The 25,273-nt window shown below is 34.6% G+C and overlaps 1 protein-coding gene and 1 long non-coding RNA gene across 2 annotated transcripts; one reads left to right on the forward strand and one right to left on the reverse strand.

Annotated features, from left to right (window-relative positions):
* The first annotated feature begins 12,195 nt into the window (after positions 1-12,195).
* On the forward strand, positions 12,196-14,032 carry LOC150037190 (uncharacterized). The gene is made up of 2 exons (XR_016528727.1): positions 12,196-12,654; positions 13,227-14,032. It is a non-coding gene; the product is annotated as an uncharacterized LOC150037190 (long non-coding RNA).
* A 2,874-nt stretch (positions 14,033-16,906) lies between these two features.
* On the reverse strand, positions 16,907-17,203 carry LOC150037191 (cysteine proteinase inhibitor 5-like). Its single transcript, XM_090311907.1, has one exon. The coding sequence runs from the start codon at positions 17,201-17,203 to the stop codon at positions 16,907-16,909; it is 297 nt and encodes a 98-aa protein (XP_090168033.1).
* Positions 17,204-25,273: the final 8,070 nt, after the last annotated feature.

Raw genomic sequence — 25,273 nt, forward strand, 5'->3', positions numbered from 1 at the left:
TAACATAACCCAAGTCAGGCCTAGTACAAATCATCAAATACATAATACTTCCAACAACATTACAATAGGGAATATTAGCCATCTCTAACCTTTCTTGTTCAGTAACAGGACACTGAGACGAAGAAAACCTAAAATGAGATGCTAAGGGTGTCGAAACTGCCTTACAACTAGACATATTATACTTCTCAGGCAGTTTATGCACATAACTCTCCTGTGAAATGGTTAACAAACCTTTCTCCCTATCTCTTTTTACATCCATGCCTAGGATCCTTTTCAGTTCATCTAAATCTTTCATCTCAAATTCACTACTCAACCATTTCTTGAGATCACAGATTTCAAAATAATCTTTAGACACCAAAATCATATCATCTACATACACAAGTAGATAAGTATATGTACCTTTCTAAGATAGTTTCCAGTACACGTAGGCATCATATGAGCTTCTGTGAAACCCCTGCTTCAGAATAAAAGTGTCAAACCTGATATACCATTGTCTCGGTAATTGCTTCAGTCCATAAATGGACCTGTGAAGACGAAAAACTATGTCTTCCTTTCCTTTCACCTCATAGCCCTTAGGTTGAGCCATGTAAATCACTTCCTCCAATTCACCATGAAGGAAAGCTGTGGTGACGTCCATCTGTTCAACAAACATATCAAAGTGAACAGCAATAGATAAAATTAATTGAATGGATGAATGCCTCACCACCGGAGAGAAAATCTCATGAAAGTCAACTCCCTCCTTTTGAGTGTAGCCCTTGGCTACCATCTAGCCTTATACCTAGGCTTGCTGTCACCTCCTGTACCTGGCTTGATTTTATAAATCCACTTTGACTGAATGAGTTTCGGATTAGGAGGCTTTGAAACCAATGACCATGTTTGATTCTTCTGCAACGAGAACAACTCTGCTTCCATAACATCCATCCACTATTCCTTTGAATCAGATACAATAGCCTCCTCAAAAGTAAGAGGCTCTGCTTCAATACTGTCAGCTACATAAGTAAGAGCATAAGCAACTAAATCAGCATAACCATACCTCGTAGGAGCCTGCCTCACCCACTGAGGCATGTAACATGTAAGCTGATAGTTCTGTAAGACACTGCTACTTGAACTTTCTTCACCAAAAGCTCCCTCATCAATCAAAGTCCTCTGCAGTTGAAGCTATCTACCACTAGAACTGGATGACTGATCACTGGAATCACCTAAACTAACTGATGGTTGTGCTTTAGAATCAATTCTAACCTCTAACTTAATTTGATCAACTATCTGCTGTTTCTGCTGCTCTTTGACACGAAACGGCATCTCTATTTCATTAAAGGTCACATCTCTGCTGATAATGCATTTATTTCTGCCCTCTTCCAAGCACCAAAGTTTATATCCTTTAACACCCTGAGGATAGCTAATAAACATACATTTTAGTGCCCTCTAATTCAACTTCCCTTCTTTAAAATGAGCATAAGTTGAACATCCAAACACTCTAAGATGATCCAAGCTTGGAGCTTTTCCTGTCCATATCTCCTGAGGAGTCTTTAGGCCTAAAGTGGAAGACGGACTCCTATTAATAAGATAACAGGCTGTTTGGGCAGCTTCCCCCTAAAACTTCAAGGGTAATGAAGCATTTGTCAAGAGACATCTTGTACGCTCCATAATTGTTTTGTTGAACCTCTCAGCTAAACAATTCTGCAGTGGAGTGTACGTAACAGTGAAATGCTTCGTAATTCCCTCAGATTTTCAAAATTTATCAAATTTGTGATTCACAAATTCCAAACCATTGTCTGTTTTTAGATACTTTACCTTTCTGCCTGTCTGGTTTTCAACTTGCTTTTTCCATTCAAGAAATTTCCAAAAAGCTTCATCCTTCTGTTTCAGTGGATACATCCACACCTTTCTTGAAAAGTCATGAATTATCGACATAAAGTATCTCAACCTCCTATAGAAGGTACCTTTGTAGGACCCCACAAATCTGAATGAATATAATCCAAAATTCCTTTAGTAGAATGCTTCTCTTTCCCAAACTTCACTCTGGTAGACTTTCCCATTATACAATGTTTGCAAAATGGGAGTTCAATGTCTTTAACTACTCCAAGAAAACCTTGTTGTGAAAGAGCTTGCAGACCTCTTTCACTCACATGAGCTAATTTGTTATGTCATAACATAGACTTGTTTGTTTCTTTCCGAGATGCAACAGCAGCACTACCTAAAACTGCAGTACCCTCCAACACATAATGACCATTCCTCAAGGTCTCCTTCAGCTTAACCAAAGAACTCTTGATAACCTTCAGAACTCCATTCTCAGATTTATAGGAATAACCTGTTCTATCTAATTCGTCCAGAGAAATTAGATTTCGTTTGAGTTCTGGAACATACCTTACATTTGTAAGAATTCTGATCATACCATCATCTGTTGCAATTCGAACTGATCCAATTTCTTTTACATCACAAGCACCATTATCACCAACCAAAACTGATCCCCCATCATTTTCCTGAAAGTCAATCAAGCAATCCCGATTAGGAGTCATGTGAAACGTACACCCTGAATCCATGATCCAAGCATTTTGAATGTCCCTACTGGACACTATCAAAACCTCTACAGAATGATACCCATCAGTAATATTTGCTGCACTAGAATCCCCTGCATGCTTGCTACCTGATGCTTCCTTGCTCTTATTCAAAAGGCAATTTTTTCTAAAGTGTCCTTCTTTATGACATAGGAAACACCTTTTACTTTTCCTCTTTGATTTCGACCTGGATCTCGACTCTTTTCCTTTTCCGTTCTTTTTCTCATTTCTGCCTCTGGCCATGAGTAAACATCCTTGCATTCCTTTTAATCTTGAGATTTCTCATTCTCAAGGCATCCAACACTATATCCATGGACAATGAATCCCGTCCATATTTAATAGCTGCCTTAACTTCTTGATACAATTCTGGCAAAGAATACAAAAGAATAACTGCTTGATTTTCATCTGACATCTTCTCACCGATGTTATTGAGATCAACTATGATCTTCTGAAATTCATCTAGGTTCTCTTCTAAGCCTTTACTTGAGTTCATCTTATATCCAAAGAATTTCTCCTTTAGATATAATTTATTTGACAAGGTCTTTGTCAAATAAAGACTTTCTAGTTACTTCCACAATTCCGTTGTAGTAGTGGGCTCATCTACTAACCTAAGCACTCTATATGACAGATACAGAATTATTGTCAAATAGACCATCTCATCCATATCTCTTTTTTCAGCTTCTGTAATTTTCGGTGGAAGGTTATCTTCGTCTAAGATTTTGGCTACCTTTTATTGTACCAGAATAGCCCTAATCTTTTTCCTCCATAACCCGAAATCACCTTTCCCATCAAATTTAAAAAATTTGAACCGTGTAGATATCGAAGCCATCTGTTAAATTAAACCCAACAAAAATAATTCCTGAACAAAGAATATGACAGTACACACTACCACACACCTTTCTTGGATCAACTGAAGCTCTGATACCATTTGTGAGAGTTTCTAAACCTAACTTAGATGGCAAAATAGAATACAAACAATTAGTAGAAATAAATCGAAAACAGTAAAGAACACCAAGATATATAGTTGTTTGACAAATTTGGTCTATATCCACTTTGAGAACCAGCTTGAATTAATTTATTAATTAGCAATAATTGAATGTTACAAATTGTAGATAATCAACGAAATCACCAATCTGTAATTTCAGTATCCACTGATACTAAGATAGATCCGCACACAACTATAGCCTCTGAAAACTGAGAACAACCCACTACAAAACAGTCCAAAATATTGTGCTACCCACCTCTAACCGGTGAACCACTCGCAGACCTGTGCGTATCTCTCACACCGCCGACAACCGCTGCCAGACGCAGCCACCACAACGAACTTCCCAGACCAGACCGCCCAAACCCAGCACTGACGGAAACCCACGCCCACACCTTGTGCTTCCCAGACCGAACCGCCGCCAACGCTCGAACCGACGCTGCCCTTCTTCGAACCGACACCAAAGATCCAGTCGAGCGACTTTTCAAGAACGGCTATTCATAGGTGACTTCAAGCATCGAACGGCGGCAACTCTTCTCCAGCGAAAATCTCAGACGGCTTCTTCTTCTTCAGGCGGCTCGTGGACTTCAGCACCCAGGCGGCTCCACTGCTCACTGGCGACTGCTCTTCTCTTCCAGCCAACAAAGGTCACGATTTCCTGCCCTATTTTGGAGAAGAAAGGGATATTACAAAAATGCCACTGCTCATTAATTACAAAAATGCTATTGGGCCTTTACTTTTTTCAAAAAAATCCAAAAATCCACCTAAATACCTTGTTATTTTCTACACTATTCATCTTCATTTTTCGATCCTTAACATCATGCTTCTATTATCCTAATATAATACAAAAATATCTTACTTTTAATTTGCATAGAACAGTCTCGATTAAATTTACCAAATTCAATTTAAGATTGATTTTGTTTTCTCTAAAAGAGACATTTTATTGAGAAACAAGATATAAATATAAAACACGTTAGATTAAGGCTAAACAAGGATAAAACATGCCAAGTAATTGCCCAGGACCCAATTTTAAGATTCTGTTTGTATACATAGATATATGCACATATTATATATACACATACATACATACACATATATATACATATATATATATGTATATATATTTATATACACACATACATACATACATATATATATATACTTATTTATTTATTCATTTATTTATACTACTCCAATTTATTCCGCTCATTCCTTTCAACTAAATTAACTATTTTTTTTTTTAATTTTTGGAAATTAGTTCTTGTACTTCCCTCAAGTAATTAATTAAGAAAAAAAAATTACCTTTACTAAGATGAGATAATTTTGAATCCCAAAGTTCAACTATATCATGTGTTTAAAAGCCTTGAATCTATTATCTGGGCCTTCGAACAACCAAGTATTAGTGTCTTATTTGACATATTTTTGTTATTTATGATTTTAACTATAAGGCTCAGAGATTGTTATTTACGATTTTATTTGACCCAGGTTTAAGATTGTGTTTGTTTAACATTGGTAAAACTTAAAAGTGATCTCATAACTTTGAATTCCTTTCCACTTACATCCAATATACTAAAAATATATTTTGAACATTATTTATTGTAGGAAAGAGCTCTTAATCCCACTAATTTTGTCTATATTTATTACTGCATGAAAAATTTATAAGATGACTCTTCACATAGAACACACATATTAAACAGAAAGCACATACAAGCACTGTGACAACAAAATACCAATAACAATAAATCAAGTAAAGAAACAATTGGTAACCCATTTCAGTAAAAATCCACCTACGTCTAGGGAACAGTGTGCTTAGGAAAGATAATCCACTAATATTAAAGAGTAAAGAAATTACAACATAGTACATATCTCCAATAAAACAAATACTGCAGAGAGACCAACTCACAGATCACCTAGGCTCCCCCAAGATATGAAACTCCCTCTCAAATAAGCTTAGGCTCCCCTAAGTATATTAATATTATTGTTGAAAACTTTAGCTTATCACAGTGTGTGAGACTTCTCTCCAACGATCTTATATTTCCTCTTACTCAGTCAACTATTTCACTGACGAATCTTAGGGATTTCCAAAGGTGGACAACTCCTTCACAAAAGATATAGTATTAGGCTCTCCCTAAGACCGAAAATCCCTTCTCAACAGCAATGCCTTAGGTTCTCCCTAAGGTAGAAATTATCTTCAAGCTGGTATTGCACTTTTGAATCAATGGTATCAGAAAACGTAATATAGTGGGTAAATGTTAAAAAAAAAAATGTTGGACAATTTGGCCACCAAGTACAAAAACACTCTCCAATGATAATCAAATGCGATAACCCTAAATGTACGTTATCATTCTTCTTTTTAAAATTATGGCAAAGAAAGAAAACAAAATCACCATGTGGAAAGAATAAGTCACGCCTCAAACAAGGAAAATACCAGATAAAATAAATCTATAGAAAATTTAAATATAAAGAAAGAAAAATATACTGCAGGAAATAATACCTTCTGTGATAGTTGTTAAGACAATATTTCTGACAATTGCAAAACCACCATAAATAACCTTAAAAAAATATATAAAGGCAATCAACAAAACTCTAACAAACTCTCCCTTTGGCTAAAAATTTTATAAAGGCAAAATGAACAAACATAATGAAAGTTATCATAAATAAAGTTTAAACAAGAAAACAACAATGTAAAAGGCAAAGGTCTTTATCACATCAAATTAGACAAACTAAGTCAACCAGCCAAGCAAGACTCAAACCATCAAAACAAAACCAAAACCAAACCACCCATCCAAAGCACAAAAAACAAGCTCCCCCATTATCTCCCTTGTGAAAAGAGGAACCACCACCAAACTTTGACAGAATGGCCCTCATCAACAACAATTGTTCATCAACTTCTAACTTCTGCCCTTGAAGCTTCTAAATAAGACTATCAATATCATGGGATTCATTGGATAATAGGAGCATAATGCGACTCCCAAAAGAGGATTTAACCAAAGCTTGGCTAGGACCATCAAAGGGAGGAGCTGAAGCTTAGGTATCCATATCAGGAACATGATGACTCTGCAAAAGCTTGGGATTAATAGAGAAAAGACCAAAGGATAACCAACAAATTCTATAGAAGTAAGTAAGATTTCTGAGTTAATAAAATTCCACAAATCAGGCAAGGATAAACAAATAGGTAATCGAACAGCCTTCAAACCCATATGAGTTTAATCTCATTGGGAACAAACACCCCATAATTAAAACGATCACGAATCCTAATATGATATATTAAGGTGGCAAGAGATATAAACAAGCTAGACTTATGTGACGAAGGGCACTCAGGTGGAGATCCCTATTTTGTGAAGAAGGGCATACTTCACACTTAACACAGCTATGCAACTGACCCTATCCAGGCCATGAAGATCTTGCACCATTCGTTAGCTCAAACACCAAATCCTTCATAGAGGGTCACTGTTCAGCACATTTTTACTCAAGAATTGGTTCATTAGGGAAGTAGAAAAATAAATGGATGATGTCTAACATGAACTTTCTAAAAATTAGGACTAGAAAGATTAACACAGTTTGAAGGCAAATTCACAATGAATTCTCGCACAAGCCGGAGATAATAATAGGGTCCCAATTTTAGAACAGTTCTTTCCAAATCAGTTTCAAGAAGTAGTTACATAAGCTTAATGCATTTTGGAATGCGATCAAACAGTTCCTTTTCATCAACAACATTCGTTTTAACAACATACTTCTATAAGCTGGTACCTTCTTTAATATGAAATGACACTGCATCTAAAAGCACAGAGGAAACATTGGAAGGAGATGCCTGCTTACCTTTTGCTCTTATAGATGCATGAGTTACACGATCATCAACCTATATCCTCATTGTTAGAATTGCTTTTTAAACCCAGTCAGAAGCCTCCTCATAAAGAGTGTTTTCAGACAAATTTTCTGATGTCTCAAAAGAAGCATCATCATCCACTTCAACATCCTCATTCTTCTTCAATTGTAACTTAGACATGGGTGTGTCATCATCAACATCTTCATCAGTAGTACTATGGGCTTTCTCAGAAGCTTGTTCGCTAGATTTAGGAATAAGATTGTAGAGACCTCAACATCTTGATTCCTTAACATCCTCTTTACCAGTAACCTTTGTGCCATCATCAAGATCACTAGACACAATTCCCTGATAAAAAATAACAATTATCTCAGAAAGAGTTTTAACATCCTCTTCACTAGATTAAACCGATTCTCTAGGTGCATTACTTTGAACATTCACATCAACAAAAATATTTTCGAAATTACTAATCACAGAAAGAATGGATACAAGGGCAATAGTTTTAGAAACAACTTTTTCCAAAAAATTATTTCAAACATTTTTATCACATACATTAACATCTTCCTTTTTATACAGACATTTTCTTTCTCAGTCATGCTAGATTTAGGAAAATTAGACTCAACACTTTTCTTTATACTCCTTCATACTATAACTCCTCCATTTAGAGTGAATATTGATCCTAAAGTTGATTTCCTAGAATCTACATCAGTTTGAAAATCAGAATCAGTGTATGTTGTATGAATCAGATCCTTAGCATTATACACCAGGATATAGTTCCTTGTTCTCTGAAGATACTTGAGAATATTCTTAATAGAAGTCCAATGATCATATCCAAGATTGGACTAATATCTGCTGATGATTCCAACTGCATAGTATATGTCAGGACATGTACACAACATGACATACATAACACTTCCAACTGCTAACGCATAGGAAATTCGTTTCATTACCTCAGCCTCTTAGGATGTCTTAGGACATTGTTCCTTAGACAAATGAATTTCATACCCGAAAGGTAACATACCTTTCTTGGAATCTTGCATTTTATATCAAGACAACATTATGTCTATATAAGATGCTTGAGATAATCCTAGCTGTTCGGATTGGGCATCGATGTTGTTAATTCGACTCCAACCCAAAACAAAAGAAAATTTGTAAATTAATGAACTACTCCTATTACTACTGAAACGTAGCAACAGTAGTTAGTCCGAGTCGATCCACAGAGAAGTGCGATTGATTTCGTTAATTTAGTTTTCTAACTAGAGAAATACATGGGGGTGTTAGTGTGGAAGAGATAACATGTGTGAAATTAAAATAAAAAGGGGTAAATATAATCTAGGATAGGAGTCTATCTAATTCTAGAGCAAGAGAGAGTTCCTATGCAATTTCTTTCATTAGACATCAAGTAATTATACTGAACTTGTCAAGCCCTCAACCTATTAGAAAATCTAATAGCCCAATTAGCCAAATTTGATAAAAATCTAAATCAACACTAATTTAATTAAAACTTTTCATTCTCAGTGACATTCAAGTTAAAACTGAAAAGCATTAGAATAGGGTTAAGCTGTTGAGACATACTACAAGCCAGAAAATCATATCTTGTAGCATGATTTATTTGGAAAAGATTATATCAGGGCATACATGCATTAGGTCAGAAAAAGTCTAGGCTTCACATATGCGATCCTAATACGTGCAACTAAATTAATCAATATTTTTTAGGATATGACGATTTTGCAAACAATAATTTCAATAAATTAATTTGTCAGAAGAATTCATCGGAACTCTATTAATATTAAAAACGAATCCATCCAAAGAATTCACAAGAGTACAGTTAAATTAATTAGAAAACCTTCAAGAAGTTAACATAAGGATCTTGCTCAAAGAAATTAGATATAGGTTATCTCTCAATTCATAGACAGATAAAAAACGAACCTCCAGTCCATCAATTACAATCCAAAATAAAAAGAAAAACTAACCTAAGGATACTAAAAACTTAAAGAAATAGAATAAGAACGAAGTCTTACTTCGGCCTCCATGCATTCACCTTTAAGAATCAGCAGCTATCAACATCGAGCCAAGAAAATAAATTTATAGTGATTAACGTAGTGTTGCAACACATGGAGTAGCATTGCAACGCTGATGCGACGAGAGGAAAGCGTCAGACAAGAAGTCCAATGCTTAATCCAATGCTCACTTGCACGTGCGCTCAGCTCCATGCTTGTCATTCTTCGTAGCGTTGTAATGCTCTAAAGAAGCGTTGCAACACTGATGCTTCTACCTTCAACCGTTGGAGTTTAGTGTTGAGATGCGTTGGGACGCTGATGATGATGCAACTCGGAGTGTCGCGACGCTTGGAGTAGCGTTGCAATGTTGTGTCCACGCCAGCTACTCCCTACTCGATGCTCAATGACTCGATACTCGATGCTCGTTGACTCCATAGCGTTTTCTTGATTATTCAACTGCCTTTTGCTCGATGGTACTCGATAATGCTCGCTGGCTGATCATTCTCGATGGAACTCGATGGCATTTTGGTCTTTCAACTCCTTTGAAGCTTCGATGTTCAAATTAACTCCAAATTGTTTCAAATTAACTTCGTTCTTCACCAAAGGATTAATTTTACCTCTTGGTTGCTCGATACCTACAAAATAGAGAAGTAAACACGTAAAATCCGATAACGAGCCCGAGTTAAGCTAGGAATAATAGCTCTTTTTGAGAGCTAACAAATACCCCCAACATAATTCTTGCTCGTCTCGAGCAAGGTAGAAACACACAATCAAGTATAAAATAATTAAAAACATGCTAGCTTAATTTGCAAAATTATTACTCTAGTCTAAACAATTAGTTAGAATGATATTTTTAATCAAGAACGAAATCAATTACAATCAATCAATGAAGCACAAGTTCAAAAATGATTCTTGATCTATTCATGCATGAGTGAGCCAAGAGTCTTGCTAGTTAAACTTGCACAACCTAGAAAAGGTTTATAAGATCCTCATCCCGTTTTTCCTCTACACAGGCTTGGTTATCGACCTTGGACATGCGAACCTTGCAAAAAAGAGGGCAATACTAAGACAAGGATGCCTGAACATACACACAAAAAGCATAAAGGGAATTTATTTTACCTAGAGGGATAGCTTTCACATCCCACCACCAGGAACCTATCACTCTTTTCACACGGGCCCTAACTAGGCACAGCGGAGGTAGCTCTTTTCACCTCTATCCATGTATACATGCACACTATTTTTTATTTTTTTGCAGGCACACTAGTTATGCCTCATTTTGTATGCTTTTTTTTTCCTTTTTTTTTTTCAAAATTGCAACTAATTTGCTTTTTTTTTCTATTTATTCTCTCTTTTTCTGCTGTTCACAATAGACTCTATTTATCTACTTTGTCTAGTTTTTCTCTAAAACAAGCACAGTTACTCCTAACTCAAAGGTGTACCTTTTGGGGTGACAACAGAAGTACAAACCAGATAACCCAATTCTAAGCATACAAAACTTTAATTTCACAAAATAATGACTTAACAATGCAAATGATAAGAATTTTTTTAAAAAATTTAGGTTAAAAATCTTGATCATGTTGTCCTAACGTTCAGTTTGTGTTAAACATTCTATTTATCAATAATAATAAATTGTTGCTTTTGCATTCTATTATGAAAATCTAAAAAACATATCCATGGCTATAGTCTGAATACTTTAGCTTTATCTAGTGACATAAATAGGATCAAGTTAATAGTATATAGTCTAAATGGTCTAATAACCATATGGATGAAATTGGGTATCTCATCCTGGTAACACTACCAGATGTGGTCCACTCTGTAGTTATTACAAGGAGTTATAAAGTGCTAAAAACGATATGATCCACAGATCATTCATGGTGAGACATGTGAGTGGGGGCATCCTATGCAATGAGTTTGCATATAGACTGAACCATGAAAATAGTCACTTTTCTTTATAACGACCGTTTACTATTAAAACTGACTATTTCATTTATTAAGTAACCTAGATTAACTCGATCTTAATCCTGAGCTAGCTATGAACTTCCGTTTCCTCGGGATTATCCTTTGATTTGCAAACGGTGAGAGTAGTTCAACAACACTGCTCAATAAGCCTCTCATTTTGGGGATAAGACCCGATGGATAGCTTGGGACATAGCCCTGCAAAATGGAATTCACTCCTACCCGATTTAGGGTTAGTAGATAGGTTGTTCTCTTAAGTATTGATTCCAGGTCTTGAACAATTGGGGCCTCGTCTTCTCATGATAGAGAAAGGATTTGATTCATAGGTACTATGAATCAAAATTGTTCATTAGAGAGTCAGTGGAAACTTAAGGAACAAGATGTATTCACAGGGGTAAAACGGTTATCTTGACCCAGCTGTGATTACGAACAACCTGTGAAGAATTGACTTACTGATTATGGTTTATTAAGTGGGCATAATATATCTATAGTGAGAGAAGTTCAACTATGAGCTATAGTGGAGCGAACCATTAGTTAACGAATGGGGATTAATTCTTTCTAATGAGTTTAGCCGATTAATCTCGGATCATTGGAGCCCATGATCTGTAGGTCCATGAGATCCCCCTACTAGCTTGAAAATGGATCAGCTTTAGAGTAACTTGATAAGTTCATTTGAAACGTTCAAATTAGAATTAAACGAAATAGTAGAATTTATATTTAAATATGATTTAAATATATGAAGATGGATTTATGTAAAAATTAATTTAATATTTGATATTAAATTAATTAGAATTATTTAAATGATTATTTAAATAATTATTTATTAATTTCATTACAAAATTAAACTATGAAATTAATTTTATAAAATTAGTAAAATTTTCAGTTTTAAAATCAAAATTGATTTTGAAATCGATTTTGATAAAAATAGAAGATTGAAAAATACACAAAATGGAAAAAAACAGTTTTTCCATTACCCATCTTCTACGTGCTCACACAAATACCACTTCCCTTCTTCATACTCACTCCAATCATGAGTTATAACTCATGCAGTGTTCTTCTTTGCATGTTCACCTACAATAAATAAAGAAGATTGGAGTGAGTTTGAGTCATGCATTCAAAATAAATTTTAGAGAAAATTTTGTGTTGAAGAAAGTGTTCTTCAAATTAGTTGGTGTAGTGAGCTTCTCTCCTTGTTTTTCCATTGTTTCAAGTTGTTCTTAGGTCCCACAACTCGTTCTAAAGCTCCAAGAGGATAGTGGGAAAGATCTTAAGGTGGTTCGTGGTGTGTTTTGGAGAAGACAACTGTTATTGATCAAGATTTTGAAGAGTTCTACAAAGGTATGACTACAAACCCTCTTATATTAGATGAGCATGTTTAGTTTCCGCTAAAATTAAAGAATTTGAATGCTTATTGATCCTTGTTGCTTCCACTGCATGTTGATACACTCTTACACGTAACATACTACCTGACAAGTACCCCACCCCAACATAAAAATACTTTTATGATTTAGCAAGAAAAAGACTTTTTCTTTTGAAAATAAGCTTCAACTTTTTGTTAGCAAAATTTTGAATTTCTAAATACTTGATTATATCCTTACTTCCTCGATTGTTGAAAAAAGAGATGAGAATCAATTCATTGTGTAAGACTCTTGAATGTATAGACCATTTGGATGTTGAGATGAAAATGTACGAACTTGAATAGGTCAATTTTGAATAAAAGAATGAAACATTGAATAAACAATAAACAATCCATTTTTTCTTGAATATATGCATATTCCTAGTTTAGACGTATTCGGGGCGATCAAGAGCTAAGTTGGGGCCGTTTTGTTAGGTTTTTAAAGGATATATGTTTTCTATGTTAATTTCCCAAAAATTGTGTTGATTATTTGTTTTAAATGCTAATTTTGTAGGTAAAATAACGGTTCCCAAGGCGTTTATGAGACATTTAGAGAAAATTGGGCCAAAAAAGATTAAAAAAATTATCAAAAAAATCAACAAGTTGAAGAGGATCATAAAATTACCAAAATGTCATCGAATAATTGAGTATAATCGAGTACCATCGAGTAAATTATCAAAATGCTACCGAGTAAATATCATCGAGTTTGTTCTTATTCTTTTTTCATCGAGTAAATTCCATCGAGTATCATCAAGTAAATGCCATCGAGCATCGAGTATCGAGTAAAGGCCATCGTGCATCGAGTATCGAGTACCATCAAGTTTCAACGTCAATGCATCGTTGAAATGCTCCAGATTTTGACGCGATTCATCCTGCACCCCTTGGTGTTATGACACTATGCCTGTTAGCCCAACATTGCAATGTTAGCCCAAAGCTTCTTGGCTTTTCTACGGTTTAGCGTTGCAACGCTAGCCTTCGTGTTATGACGCTATGCCTGTTGGTATAAATTTTGTTGTTTCAGTTTTTCAAAGGGGAGAAGAGAAGAAAAACTCAAATTTTTAGGAGACTTCAAATTTACAGAGATATTCTTGTAAATATTTGAGAGATTTAATCACTTTGTATTCAATCCTTGTACCAAATATGTAACTATCCATGGATTGCTTGAAGAATTTCATCATCCATTAGTAGGTAATCTTTTTTCTTGGGGAATTATGTAGATTGACACTTTCTTGAGACTTTTCCTTGATTTTTTTTTTTCATGTAATTACTTTATTTTGAATTTTCTTGTTGAGATTCAGAATAAAATTGATTAATATTGAACTGACGACTCAAGATTAATAAATTTTTGTATGCAAAAATTACATAATTCTATAACAAACTTGTAATTATGGTTGTAAGATTTAGTAGTCTTGATAGAAAATGTGGACTTCTTTTCCTCTTTTCTTTAAGGAACCCATTAATTTAGAACATTCATACAATCAGTCTTGAATTTTTAGTCTTTTGTATTTCAAGATTGAAATACTTAAGAAAATCCATGAGTTTAATGCAACTTAGGTATTAATTGTGAAATGTCTTTAGGAAGCAATTAAGACCTAGATTAGGGTTAATTGTCAAATTAGCTAATTAGGGCATTAGGAATTTATTCTTAATGAACTATTGGATAATTTAATTGCATGATTATTTGTTAAGTCAATGATAGAATTGCGTAGTTTACATAAAATTTCCAAGATTTCATTACAATTGAATCTTATCTCATAATCTCTCTTACTTCTCTCATTAATAAATTTTCTATATCAACTTTTTTTTCACTTAGTTCTTAGTTCTTGAAAACAAACAACCCCCATTTCATCTTTCGCATTTTGGAATTCAAGTAGTCTATTTTAGGCCAATTAATAGAGGTTCTCACCTCTTACTCCACTATTACTATGTGTTAGTTCTAGTTGTAGTTAGAGTATTATAAATTTCATTTGTTTTGAGTATGATAGAATTAACGACATCTATTTTAGACCAAACATGAGTTACATGTGAAATCTAGCATTTCTTGCAAGAGAAGTGAAAACTTTACACAATCGGGAGATACTGCTAGTCAAAGTTCTATGACAACATCATTAGTTCGAAGAGAAAACATGAGAGCAAGGAATGATATAAGAGCAAACTATCTATAACTTTTTTAGGATTTGAACTTTTGAGTACAAAAGTTGTTAAGGAGGAAAGAATGTGACATCTCAAATTTTAAGGTAATTCTAGATTAATTATCTTGAATTATTTGGGTTATTAAGAACTTTTGAGACTAAATGAATTATTGTGATGAGAAAATCCTATTTAAATTATGAGTGATAGAAGAATTATTATATTGGATTTAATTTGGGAATTTAAGAATTTGAAATTTTGAAAGTGAAAAGGGAAAAATATATCTATATATTTATTGTAATTTTTGTGGTGGTTAGGTCTAATATATATTTTATGGAAAGAGGCCTCCAGATGCGTGCATTTTCTTCCCCATCTCTCAACCGAATCTCAGCAGCTGGCTCTCTCTCCCCTCTTTTGTTTTCGTTTGATTTTATGGCAATTTACACGATTCGTTTTGGACTTAGATTGACAAATTTGAAGGGGATGTGCGGTGATTGGGAAGAAACCGGTGGGTTCTTTATAAATCTTGAATATCCACTAGTTTTTTACTTCAACCTATTGAGACCCATTGTATTTAAACCTTAGATTCATATATCGGAGGATTCATTTAGGCCAAGAGTGTTTTGTCCAACAGATTATAAGTGGTTTCAGCATGATTTGGGTATGTCTTAAGGCTTTGGAACCCTTTTAGATTTGATATAATTGCTATAATTTGGGTTCTAATTACATGTTATTGATTTGTGCAAAAGAGTTGAATCGTTGTCCAAAGTTTTGGGATGAGTTTGGAATCAAACCACGATTTGGAATTATTTTCAGTTAGGATAAAAAGGAGTTTTGTTTCTAATTGCTTGGGCATGAGATTCGAAATAAGTGTCTTACAACCGGTTTTTCCTCGATCCAAATGCCCTAACCAAATTGTTGATGTTAAGATTGAGCATTAACCCCCGGTAATTCATGAGTTTTGTCGCTGTGAACATGATACAGGATCTTATACATCACGAGGTTCAATGGCTGACTGAAGCATGCTAAAATAGATGGTAACTGAGTGTACTTTTTATGAGTGATATGTGTTCCTTTGGGTTCACACCTATGACCAATATTTGTTCCTTCGGGTTCAAACCTATGACTGATTTTGTTCCTTGGGGATCACACCTATGACTAATTCGTATTCCTTTAGCATCACACCTATGACTGAGTCGTGTTCCTTTGAGATCACACCTACAGTTTATTTGTGTTCCTTCAAGATTACATCTATATATCTATGACTGATTTATGTTCCTTCGGGTTTATACTTATGACTAATTTATGTTCGATCACCAAGGTTGTTATGCTATAGGATGTACAACGATGCCTGGAAAGGAAGGTTAACATGTCCACCTACAGGGCCCAGTAATAAGTCATTTACTGAATTTTTTTCTTATACAATGTTCTTCAGGTAAGAGAAGGAATAGACCGGCGAGTGACATGAGAGACTCATGACCGTGTCATATGGGACAAGAAAATCATTTCCGCTCAGTTTATATTTTCAAGCTATTTAAATATTTTAATTTAAAACTCGATGTTAGGTTGAAAATTTGTAATGTTTTCAACCTTAAATATTTTTAGAAGGCCTCAAACAAATGTTTTATTTATTTGTTTATTTTCTAGTTTTAAAAATTGTTTTGATATTGTCTTTTTTTTTTTTTTTTTTGTTAATAACTTTTACCCCAATGGTCAAAATGCTTGGCATTTTTTTTTTAAAAAAATGAAATTATAAAGTAACGACTCTCGTTAGAGATCTTCAAAAGTCAGGTCCTTACATTCATATTTTTTATGTAACTTCAAATTTTAATTTTCCCAAAACCCTAGTTCTTCTCGTGCATGACCCTTCCACATCATGCAAGATCTAATAAAGATAGATAACACACACATCATATATAACTTAACACACACATCATATATATAACTAAGCTTGATAGCTTTTATTTTATTATATATCCCTTTACTTATATAGATAGCTCATGAAGATAAAACACACACATCACATATATTTATGTGAAAGCAGCTAGTATAGTAGGTGTTGCTTTATTGTAACAAAGGTTTAAATTCAATGAGCTTCCTGTGATTCTTCCATGGCTGCTCCCACACAATAACCAAGAAATAATTCTCATAATCAGTTTTGTCATCCTTAAGCAACAATGTAAGACGGTAGTTAATACCAGACACCACCTGTGACTCACACTTTTCCACACGAATGACTTTCCAGTATGTATCGTTGTCATTGTTGTATTGTGTTACTCCCCATTCTGCTATGTCTTTCACGTGTGGGCCTTGAGAATCCTCACATGGACGATACTCGCCAACACGTATATGGGAGCACATTTTCCTAAACTTACTTGCAATATTATTGCTTATGGAATGCTTTGTGCTTAAGATACATATAGTTTCAAATTTATAGTACTCCAATTACTCCACTCCTTCCTTTAACTTAATCAACGATTTTTTTCTTCTTCGTGGAATCTAATTCTTGTACTTCCTTTTAAGTATTTAAGACCCAAATAGGGTTTTGCAAGCTGTATACATTAAGAATCTTTGATAATTCAACTAAGGTGTAATTTCAACATTAATAAAAAAATAAATGGAATATTCGGCACGTGTCCTACGGTTTTAGTTTTTTTTTTGCAAACATGGAAAATGACTTTTGTCTATGAATTTGTGAATATTTAATTGAATCTTGATTCTAGACTTCAAGGGTTCTTGCAATTCTTTTGAGTTTTCTCTTTTTCCATATCAACTACAATATGAATTTGTGCTCTCTTGAATCTATGCTTAATTCTTGATGCATGTTGAATGATTTTTATCTTGAACATGTATAGTCTAGATGTTTGGTTTTTTCACAATCATTGTTGAATATGTTGCTTTCAATGTGTTCGATGGAATTCCTAGCCAAGATCTACAAGAGGCAATAGTAATTGTGTGTTTGATGACTATCCTATGATGTATTAATTACTAGATTTGGAGAAAACTTGGTTAATTGTATAAGCTATCTTAACAATTAATCAACACAATTGAATCCTAGAACCTAATGCGCATGTTTTCTATTCTATATTGCCGCTATCGAACCCAATAGAAGTAGGAGCATGTAGATTGATTAGGGTTTGGCCTATCCAACCTTAATCAATGGTTAGGACGCACTCTCGACTAGGTTATTACTAATTTTTGGGCTTTGTAGAGGCTAGCTTGATCGAGTTGGGTGAGTAGTTGCAAGCATAATCCGATTGTCAATTAACTTTTAGAATTCGATGAGAAGAATTGCATCAACATCTAACTTGAACTAGAAGCAAGATTATTCCTCACTTGTTTACATTCATCTTTTATCTTTTTATTTTTAGTACTTTTCTAAATTCATCAAACCTCAATTTTATTGCTTTAATAGTCAAGCTTAGTTAAGAGAGGATTCAAATTAAAACCTTCCCTGGGGATCGACCTCTTACTTCCGCTTTAACTACAAACTAGTTTTAGTAGATGTATGTTAGTGGATGTATGAGTTTTATAAATATTGTTTGTTTTGGGCTAGGTAGAATTAACGATACCTACTAAGCTACCGAACAAAACAGCACCACTGTTGGGGAAAGCTAAGTCATTTAATCTTTTTCTTAGCTAAATATGACTATCAAACTTTAAAATACAAAAAATATTTTCTTCTTTTTGTGTCTACTTGTTTTAATATGACAGATATCATCTATTACGCGCTTCAAGTGATGTATGTGGCCCACCAGAGAGAACAAGAGGTAAGAGAATTTAATGAGCTTAAAAGTGAAGTAAATGAACTAACCTCTCTTGTTCGAGTTGTGCTTACTGAACAGATACAAGTTTCACGTGGTCCTGAACGCGAGTACTACCCAATTTGGGAAGAGCCCAATTGAACGCTATTTTCATCGATGTCATATCATTCTACCAATTTAGGTAATTCCTCAGAAAATTTAGTTGACAAACTTTCTGACTACTCTTGTGAGTTTATGCAGGAACGTTTCTATCTTTCTCAAGAACCATCAAGTTTCCAGTAGGATAGCTTCTATTCCGGACATAAGGTTAGAACTGACTTTTAGAATCTATGTGATCTCGTTTCTAAGATTACGTATTCAATTAAGAGAATCGATGAGCCTCGGGAAGATACAATTTCTGAGAACATTGGGTTAAGCAGTGGAGAGATTCACATCGACAATCCAGTAGAGCCGCTGATTCTTCAAAATTCCTATCAATGTAAGAGTCTCATCTAGAGACTCAAACCCCTGTGCTAGTTGAGGTTCATTGAACCCTTGAGCTTGCACACTCCATGTTGACATTGGAAACCCATTCAAAGCCTTCCATCATCTGTCGTACTGAAGCCGATCTTAATGAGGAGTTTTCCTGGACCGATGATGAAGATGATGTTTATTCCATGCCATTTTTAGAACAAGTAAGTAGGGACAAGTATGAGCCTGCATCGCACCTTAAGGAATCTTAGGTAAAACAATTAGAGGCTTCCAAGTCTAGAACCATACTTTTTCCTAGAATTTCTTGCATCTTTGATTACTGCTCGTATTTTCCTTATGAGTCAGAGTCTGTTGTTGAGTCTTTTCTTTCTTTCCACTCTTTTGGGTCATTTGAGTCCTTTGATTCTTTATTTTTTCCCTTGTTTGTCAAATATTAGATAAGCCAAATTCAACGTGTCTGGTTCTCGAGAGAGGATGAGTTCCCTTATAGCCCTTCCCGACTATATAGATTCATCCAAGAGAGGACCGGAAAAATATGAAAATTTTAATGTACCTTGAAAGGCATAAGAGATGGGTCCCATCGAGCAATCGACGTTAAAAATTTGCCTGTCCTGGAGGCAGACATGCGTAAAAAATAAAACATGTTTTCCTTTAGTTTTAATTTCCTTTTTTTTTTAATTAGTTTTAGTTGTAGATTTGATTTATACTTCTTCGTTCCTAGGATAAAAATGCGAGAAGGAAAACAGTAAACCCCGGATGTATTCTCCCGAGCGACGAACCGGATTTCCTGGGATAGTCGTTTCTATTGAAAAAAAAAGTAGGGTACAGTATTGCAATGCTGGGTAACTAGTGTCGCGACGCTGCAAGGTAGAGTCGCATTTTAAACACAGATTCTGCCATTTGTTAGTTACCATTCCTCTTTTGAACACTTTTTCTCTCAAATTTTCTTCCCATCCCTCATTGATTTTTCATCCCAACTCCAAATCCATGCTATTTTTCTTTCAAACTCTTCATTTCCTTCACTTTTCAAAGATTTCTTCCCTGAGATTTCTTTGGGGTTTTCACCAAAACAACCATTTTATGGCTTTTCTCTTCTTCACAAGCAAGGGATTCAATCACTCAAGATAATGCATTCCTCTTTCTTTAAACTCTTTGATGATTATCTTGAAGGTGATTTGAGTTATGCTTTATGGAGATTTAAATTTTGTTTGATGAGAAATCTGAGATTTGCTTGAATGATGTTTGATTTGTTTCGAATGAATGATTTTACTTTTAAATTGTTGAGTCTTAGATAATTAGCGATAATATGCTTGGAAATTTTTCTGCTTGCATGTTTCTAAATCAATTAGAGGTGTAAGATTATTTTGCTTGAGAATCTTTTAGAAGAGTGAATTAGGATTTTCTTATGTTTCAACCCCTATTCTGTGAGTTTTCCTTAGAATATTCTTCATGGGTCCTAAGCCTAAGAAGGGAAAGAGTGTCGCTAGTTCTAGTGGTAGGGATTCTCCTCCACATCCCGAGTCTAGTAACCCTACGTTTGTTTCATAAAAAAACTAAGAGTAGATACCTCAAGTGGTAGCTCTTAGGAACCTAATGCCAGAGTGCACTTTGACATTAGAGCCAAATTTCTATCTGCAAATCACTTCCGAAATACGAGAGAGAGGATGGGAAGCCTTTGTAGCTAACCTTAGTGAAGCTATCGTTCCTTTATTTACAGAATTCTACGCCAATATTGACCTCGATAGAGATGTATCCTTAGTGAGAGGTGTTAGAGTCTCTTTCTCTTCTTCCAGAATTAATGGAACCTTTGGGTTAGCTCAATTTGATGATGATATGGATGGTTTCTATCTCAACCACTAGACGAGCAAGAGATTATAGAAGCTCTCTATGGGCAAGGAGCTCAATGGACACGTTCTGGTGGTGTTGAGTAAAGTTTAGATCTACGAACATGTCTGTAGTTGGTCAAATTTGGCATGCCTTTGTATGCGACTCGAGATAAAGCCAAACTTCTCTACTGTCTCGTTCAGGGTATGTCTATTAAAATTGGGAGAGTTATCCATGCTTCTATACGACGATGTGGACGGTGTTCTACAACGGATAGCCTTGAACACCTTAGCTTAATAACTTTGTTGTGTCAGAGGTCTAGGGTAGAAATACCTAGAAATGAGGAATGTATGGGGTGTAAAGCCCCAATTTCTAAGACAACCATCTTAGTCTTTTGAGGCCATGGAGTTGAGGAACTCCACGAACAAGAAGAAGAAGAGCTAGGTGATGGAGATGAACATTTAACAGAAGAACCATTTAGGGTAGAACTTCCAAGTCATTCCCATGAATAATCCACTAGTGGTGAGACCTTAGGTGAACAGGCACTTAGAACTGCCACTGAAGCCTTAAGGGTGAGTCGTGAAACTGCTCGCCAAGTAGGTGTATGCAAAGAACTGTCAATTTCATGTGAGAAAGAGACTGTCTTTACTATGCTAGCATAGGTTTTTGTACGATCTTCAGAAAGAGCTCGACTCACATGACTTGGATTGATTTTGGAAACACCTATATTTTCCCCGTATCTTCTTCAATTTTTGCCCTATCTTTTATCTTTCATTTTCATTTTCACTTTTATTTTCTTTCTAGAATTGGAAATTTTTAAACTAACTTTCTTCATTTTCTTCTAGTTTATGTTTTTCTTTGTTTTTCTTTTACTTTTCACTTTTGTAGGAATAAACAAAAATGAAAGAAGAACAAAACAAAGCAAGAAAAATTTCTACCACCACTCATTGTGTAAAATTAGGGGAGTTCTTTGTTCCCTTTTCTTTTTGTCTTCTCGCTCATATTCTACTTTTATAAACATTGAGGTCAATGTTGAGTTTTTAAGTTGGGGGTGGGAACATTGCATGTTCTTAACATTTTTTTTAGGGTTGTTAGAAATGAGCCTTACAAAATTTTTTGCTCTATTTGCTCTATTATCTCTATTATCTTTGTATCTCTAGAACCCTTCAGCACCTAAGCTCGAATTATGTGGATTTTATGATCTTGATGAAATATATCTCGATTAGGCTTTATTACATTCCTATGACATTTTTTTATTATTCTTTTAAGAAACGCAATATCATTATCTTAGCATCATTTTTCTTTTTTATATGACTCATTTTTGCTTTCAATGCATGGTTCATCTAAGTCTATTCATTCATTCAAGAATAACATTCGCTTGGTTTGTCATGATCATTTGTTTTTCTTAAGCTTTTGATTCTTATCACTAAATTTTGATGACACATTCTCTCAAGCAATGATACAAATCAATTTTAAACTTCTTAAAATCTTTTCTAACAAATTTTGAAACTCATTTTTCAAAAGAAGCTTTCTTTTCCTTTTAACTTCATAAAAATTTGAATACTTAGTCTTTAGATTTATTTAGAATCTCAAACTCTTAGAAATTTCATATCTACTTAATTTTCTTTGTCAACCCGATAAGACAATTTTTGGACTAGGAACAACTATCTTGTTTTAGAGGTAAGTCTATACATAGAGGAATAAAAAGGGCCTAGCATAAAAAAAAGAAAAATGAGAGGTTGATATAGCCTTTCCATTTGTTTTAGCCTTTAAATAAACTAAAACTGAGTAGTCTTTTCTTTTATGGCTTTATAAGAAAAAGACATTTTCTTTTCGAAAATAGGCTTCAATTCTTTGTTAGAAAAATTTTAAGGGTTTAAATACCCATTTGTATCATTCGTTTGCTTGATTGTTGAAAAGAGAGATATGAATCAAATTTTTGAGTAAACCACGTGAATATATTAAACATTTGTTAATGAGTTCTCTTAATGAATGCACAATTGATATTCATGTTTTTACTTGAATGTATGCATATTTCTAGTTTAGACTTGCTCGGGACGACCAAGAACTAAGTTGGGGGTGTTTTGTTAGGTTTTTAAAGGATGTATATTTTCTATATTAATTTTCCCAAAATAGGGTTGATTATTTGCTTTAAATGCTAATTTTGTAGGTAAAACAATCCCTGAGGCATTTAGAAGTCATTAAGAGAAGATTGTGCCAAAAAGGATCCAAAATAACCAAGAAAATCAACAAATTGAAGAGAATCAAGTAAATTACCAAAATGCCATCGAGTATCGAGTTTCAGCATCGACTTTCAACGTCATGACCCTACCATAGCATTGTGCAACGCTAGAAGGCAGGAGCATCATGTTCTCAGCAAGACAGGGTAGTGTCACAACGCTACACTCAGCGTCATGACGCAACGAAGAATGACTGAATGCGTGTGCACCTTGCATTGCCAAGTGTTGAGGGTTGCGTTGCAATGTCAACCCAATGCTTCATGGCTCTTCATCGATTTAGCGTTGCAACGCTACCCCAGTATCGTGACACTACCCTGCAAAATATAAGTATTTTGTTTTTCATTTTTGCAAAGAGAGGAAGAAATTCCATGGAGGTTGGAATCTCTCTCCGAGTTCTTTCATCTCTTTGGTAATTATTGTTACATTTTAGGTTAGACTTTATATTTTTGTTGAATTGTAAACAACACTTTTGTAATTCTTCATAAAATTTGTCTATGAATTTGTAAAGATTTAGTTGAATCTTGATTCTAGATTTCAAGGGTTCTTGCAATTTTTTTGAGTTTTATCTTTTTCCTCATCAATTGCAATCTAAATTCAATGAGAGGAATTGCATCGAATATCTAACTTGAACTAGAAGCAAGATTATTCCTCACTTGTTTACATTCATCTTTTATCTTTTGATTTTTAGTATTTTTCTAAATTCATCAAACCCCCGTTTATTGCTTTAATAGTCAAGCTTAGTAGATGTTTGTTAGTAGATGCATGAGTTTAATAAATATTGTTTGTTTCGGGCTAGGTAGAATTAACCACACCTACTTAGCCGCAAAACAATAACCAGGGGGGTGTGAAAATTGTGAATAAAAATTGCAAGAAAACGAAAAGTGCACGATGTGAAAGAATGCGAAAATTTATTAATTTAACAAAATACTTAGCTTGGGTAATTCTAATTTATTCATTCCTTTTCAATTCTATCACATATTATTCAAAAGATGCGTGAGAAATTTGAATTACAACGTAGCCTACTCGATTAGAATCCTAACCGGTAGTCCAAAAAAATAAGTTAATTAAAGGAAAAGCGAGAATCCTCAACAAATCAATCAATCAACAGGCATTAAGATTCAAGAAAAAGCTAAGTCAAATAATTGATTTCCATCGTCTATCCAATTAATTGAGCGAGAATTATCTAAGTTAGAAAGTAAATGCTTGCTAAATGGAATCCCAATTTAACACAACAAACATACTTAACCCTTGCTTCTAGGTGATGACTACCTAACGATTAAAAATTAGAGAAAATCAAAGCAATCAATTATACATGAATAGCTAATTTGTCAGATTATCCTATGCAAGATAACTGAGGAATAAGCACAAGATAAACTCTCATAAATTCAGAATAAATTCACAGAATTACATAAAAAAGTCTCAAAAATCAAATTGGAATGAAATTAAACTACAAAACTCAAGCTAAGTTCTCACCATTTAGCATAAAACATCTTAAAAATCGATACAATGTTCAAAGGGGAAGAAATTATTACAAAATTCTAGTGAAGATGTAGGCTAAAACGGAGTTGGAACAGTTGGCAACGCTCAAAATCGGATGTAAAAATCGTGATGTCATTGGCTGAACCCCTAACGTTCCTTTTATAGATTTTCCGTAGCGTCACAACACTAGGGAGACCGTTGCAATGCTATGACTCAATGATGTTGAGCGTCAGGCTGAGCATCACTGAGCTGACCGTCCGTCAAACTACGTAGCATTGCAACGCTCTTAGAGAGCATTCCATCACTACCTATTCTATCCAAGTGTAGCATTGAGCGAGCAATGTGATGGTGGCATGGTGACATCTTCGGAGCATTGCAATGCTTGAAGCAACGTTGCAACGCTGCCCTGCATTCGAGCATTCTGTCTACTAGTGTTGAGCTAGCGTTGGGCTGAAGCATATGAAGATCGTTGCAACGCTTGGCATGGCAGAATTCTTCATTCCTTCTTCAATTTTTCAATTTGGCTCTTAACTTCATCATTTTAACGCCTTTTTGTCCCGAATACTTAATTCAACTTCTTGTACGCTCGAGACCTACAAAATAATCAATTTAACTAAATTAAGTAGCTAAACAGCCCTGATTTAAGTAGAAGA

This window comes from Benincasa hispida, chromosome 3 (genome assembly GCF_027475165.1).
Source record: "Benincasa hispida cultivar pf3 chromosome 3, pf3_genome.v1.1, whole genome shotgun sequence".
NCBI lineage: Eukaryota > Viridiplantae > Streptophyta > Magnoliopsida > Cucurbitales > Cucurbitaceae > Benincasa > Benincasa hispida.

Coding starts and splice junctions, on each gene's coding strand:
- LOC150037191 (XM_090311907.1), bottom strand. CDS start 17,203: ATGTGCTCCCATATACGTGTTGGCGAGTATCGTCCATGTGAGGATTCT.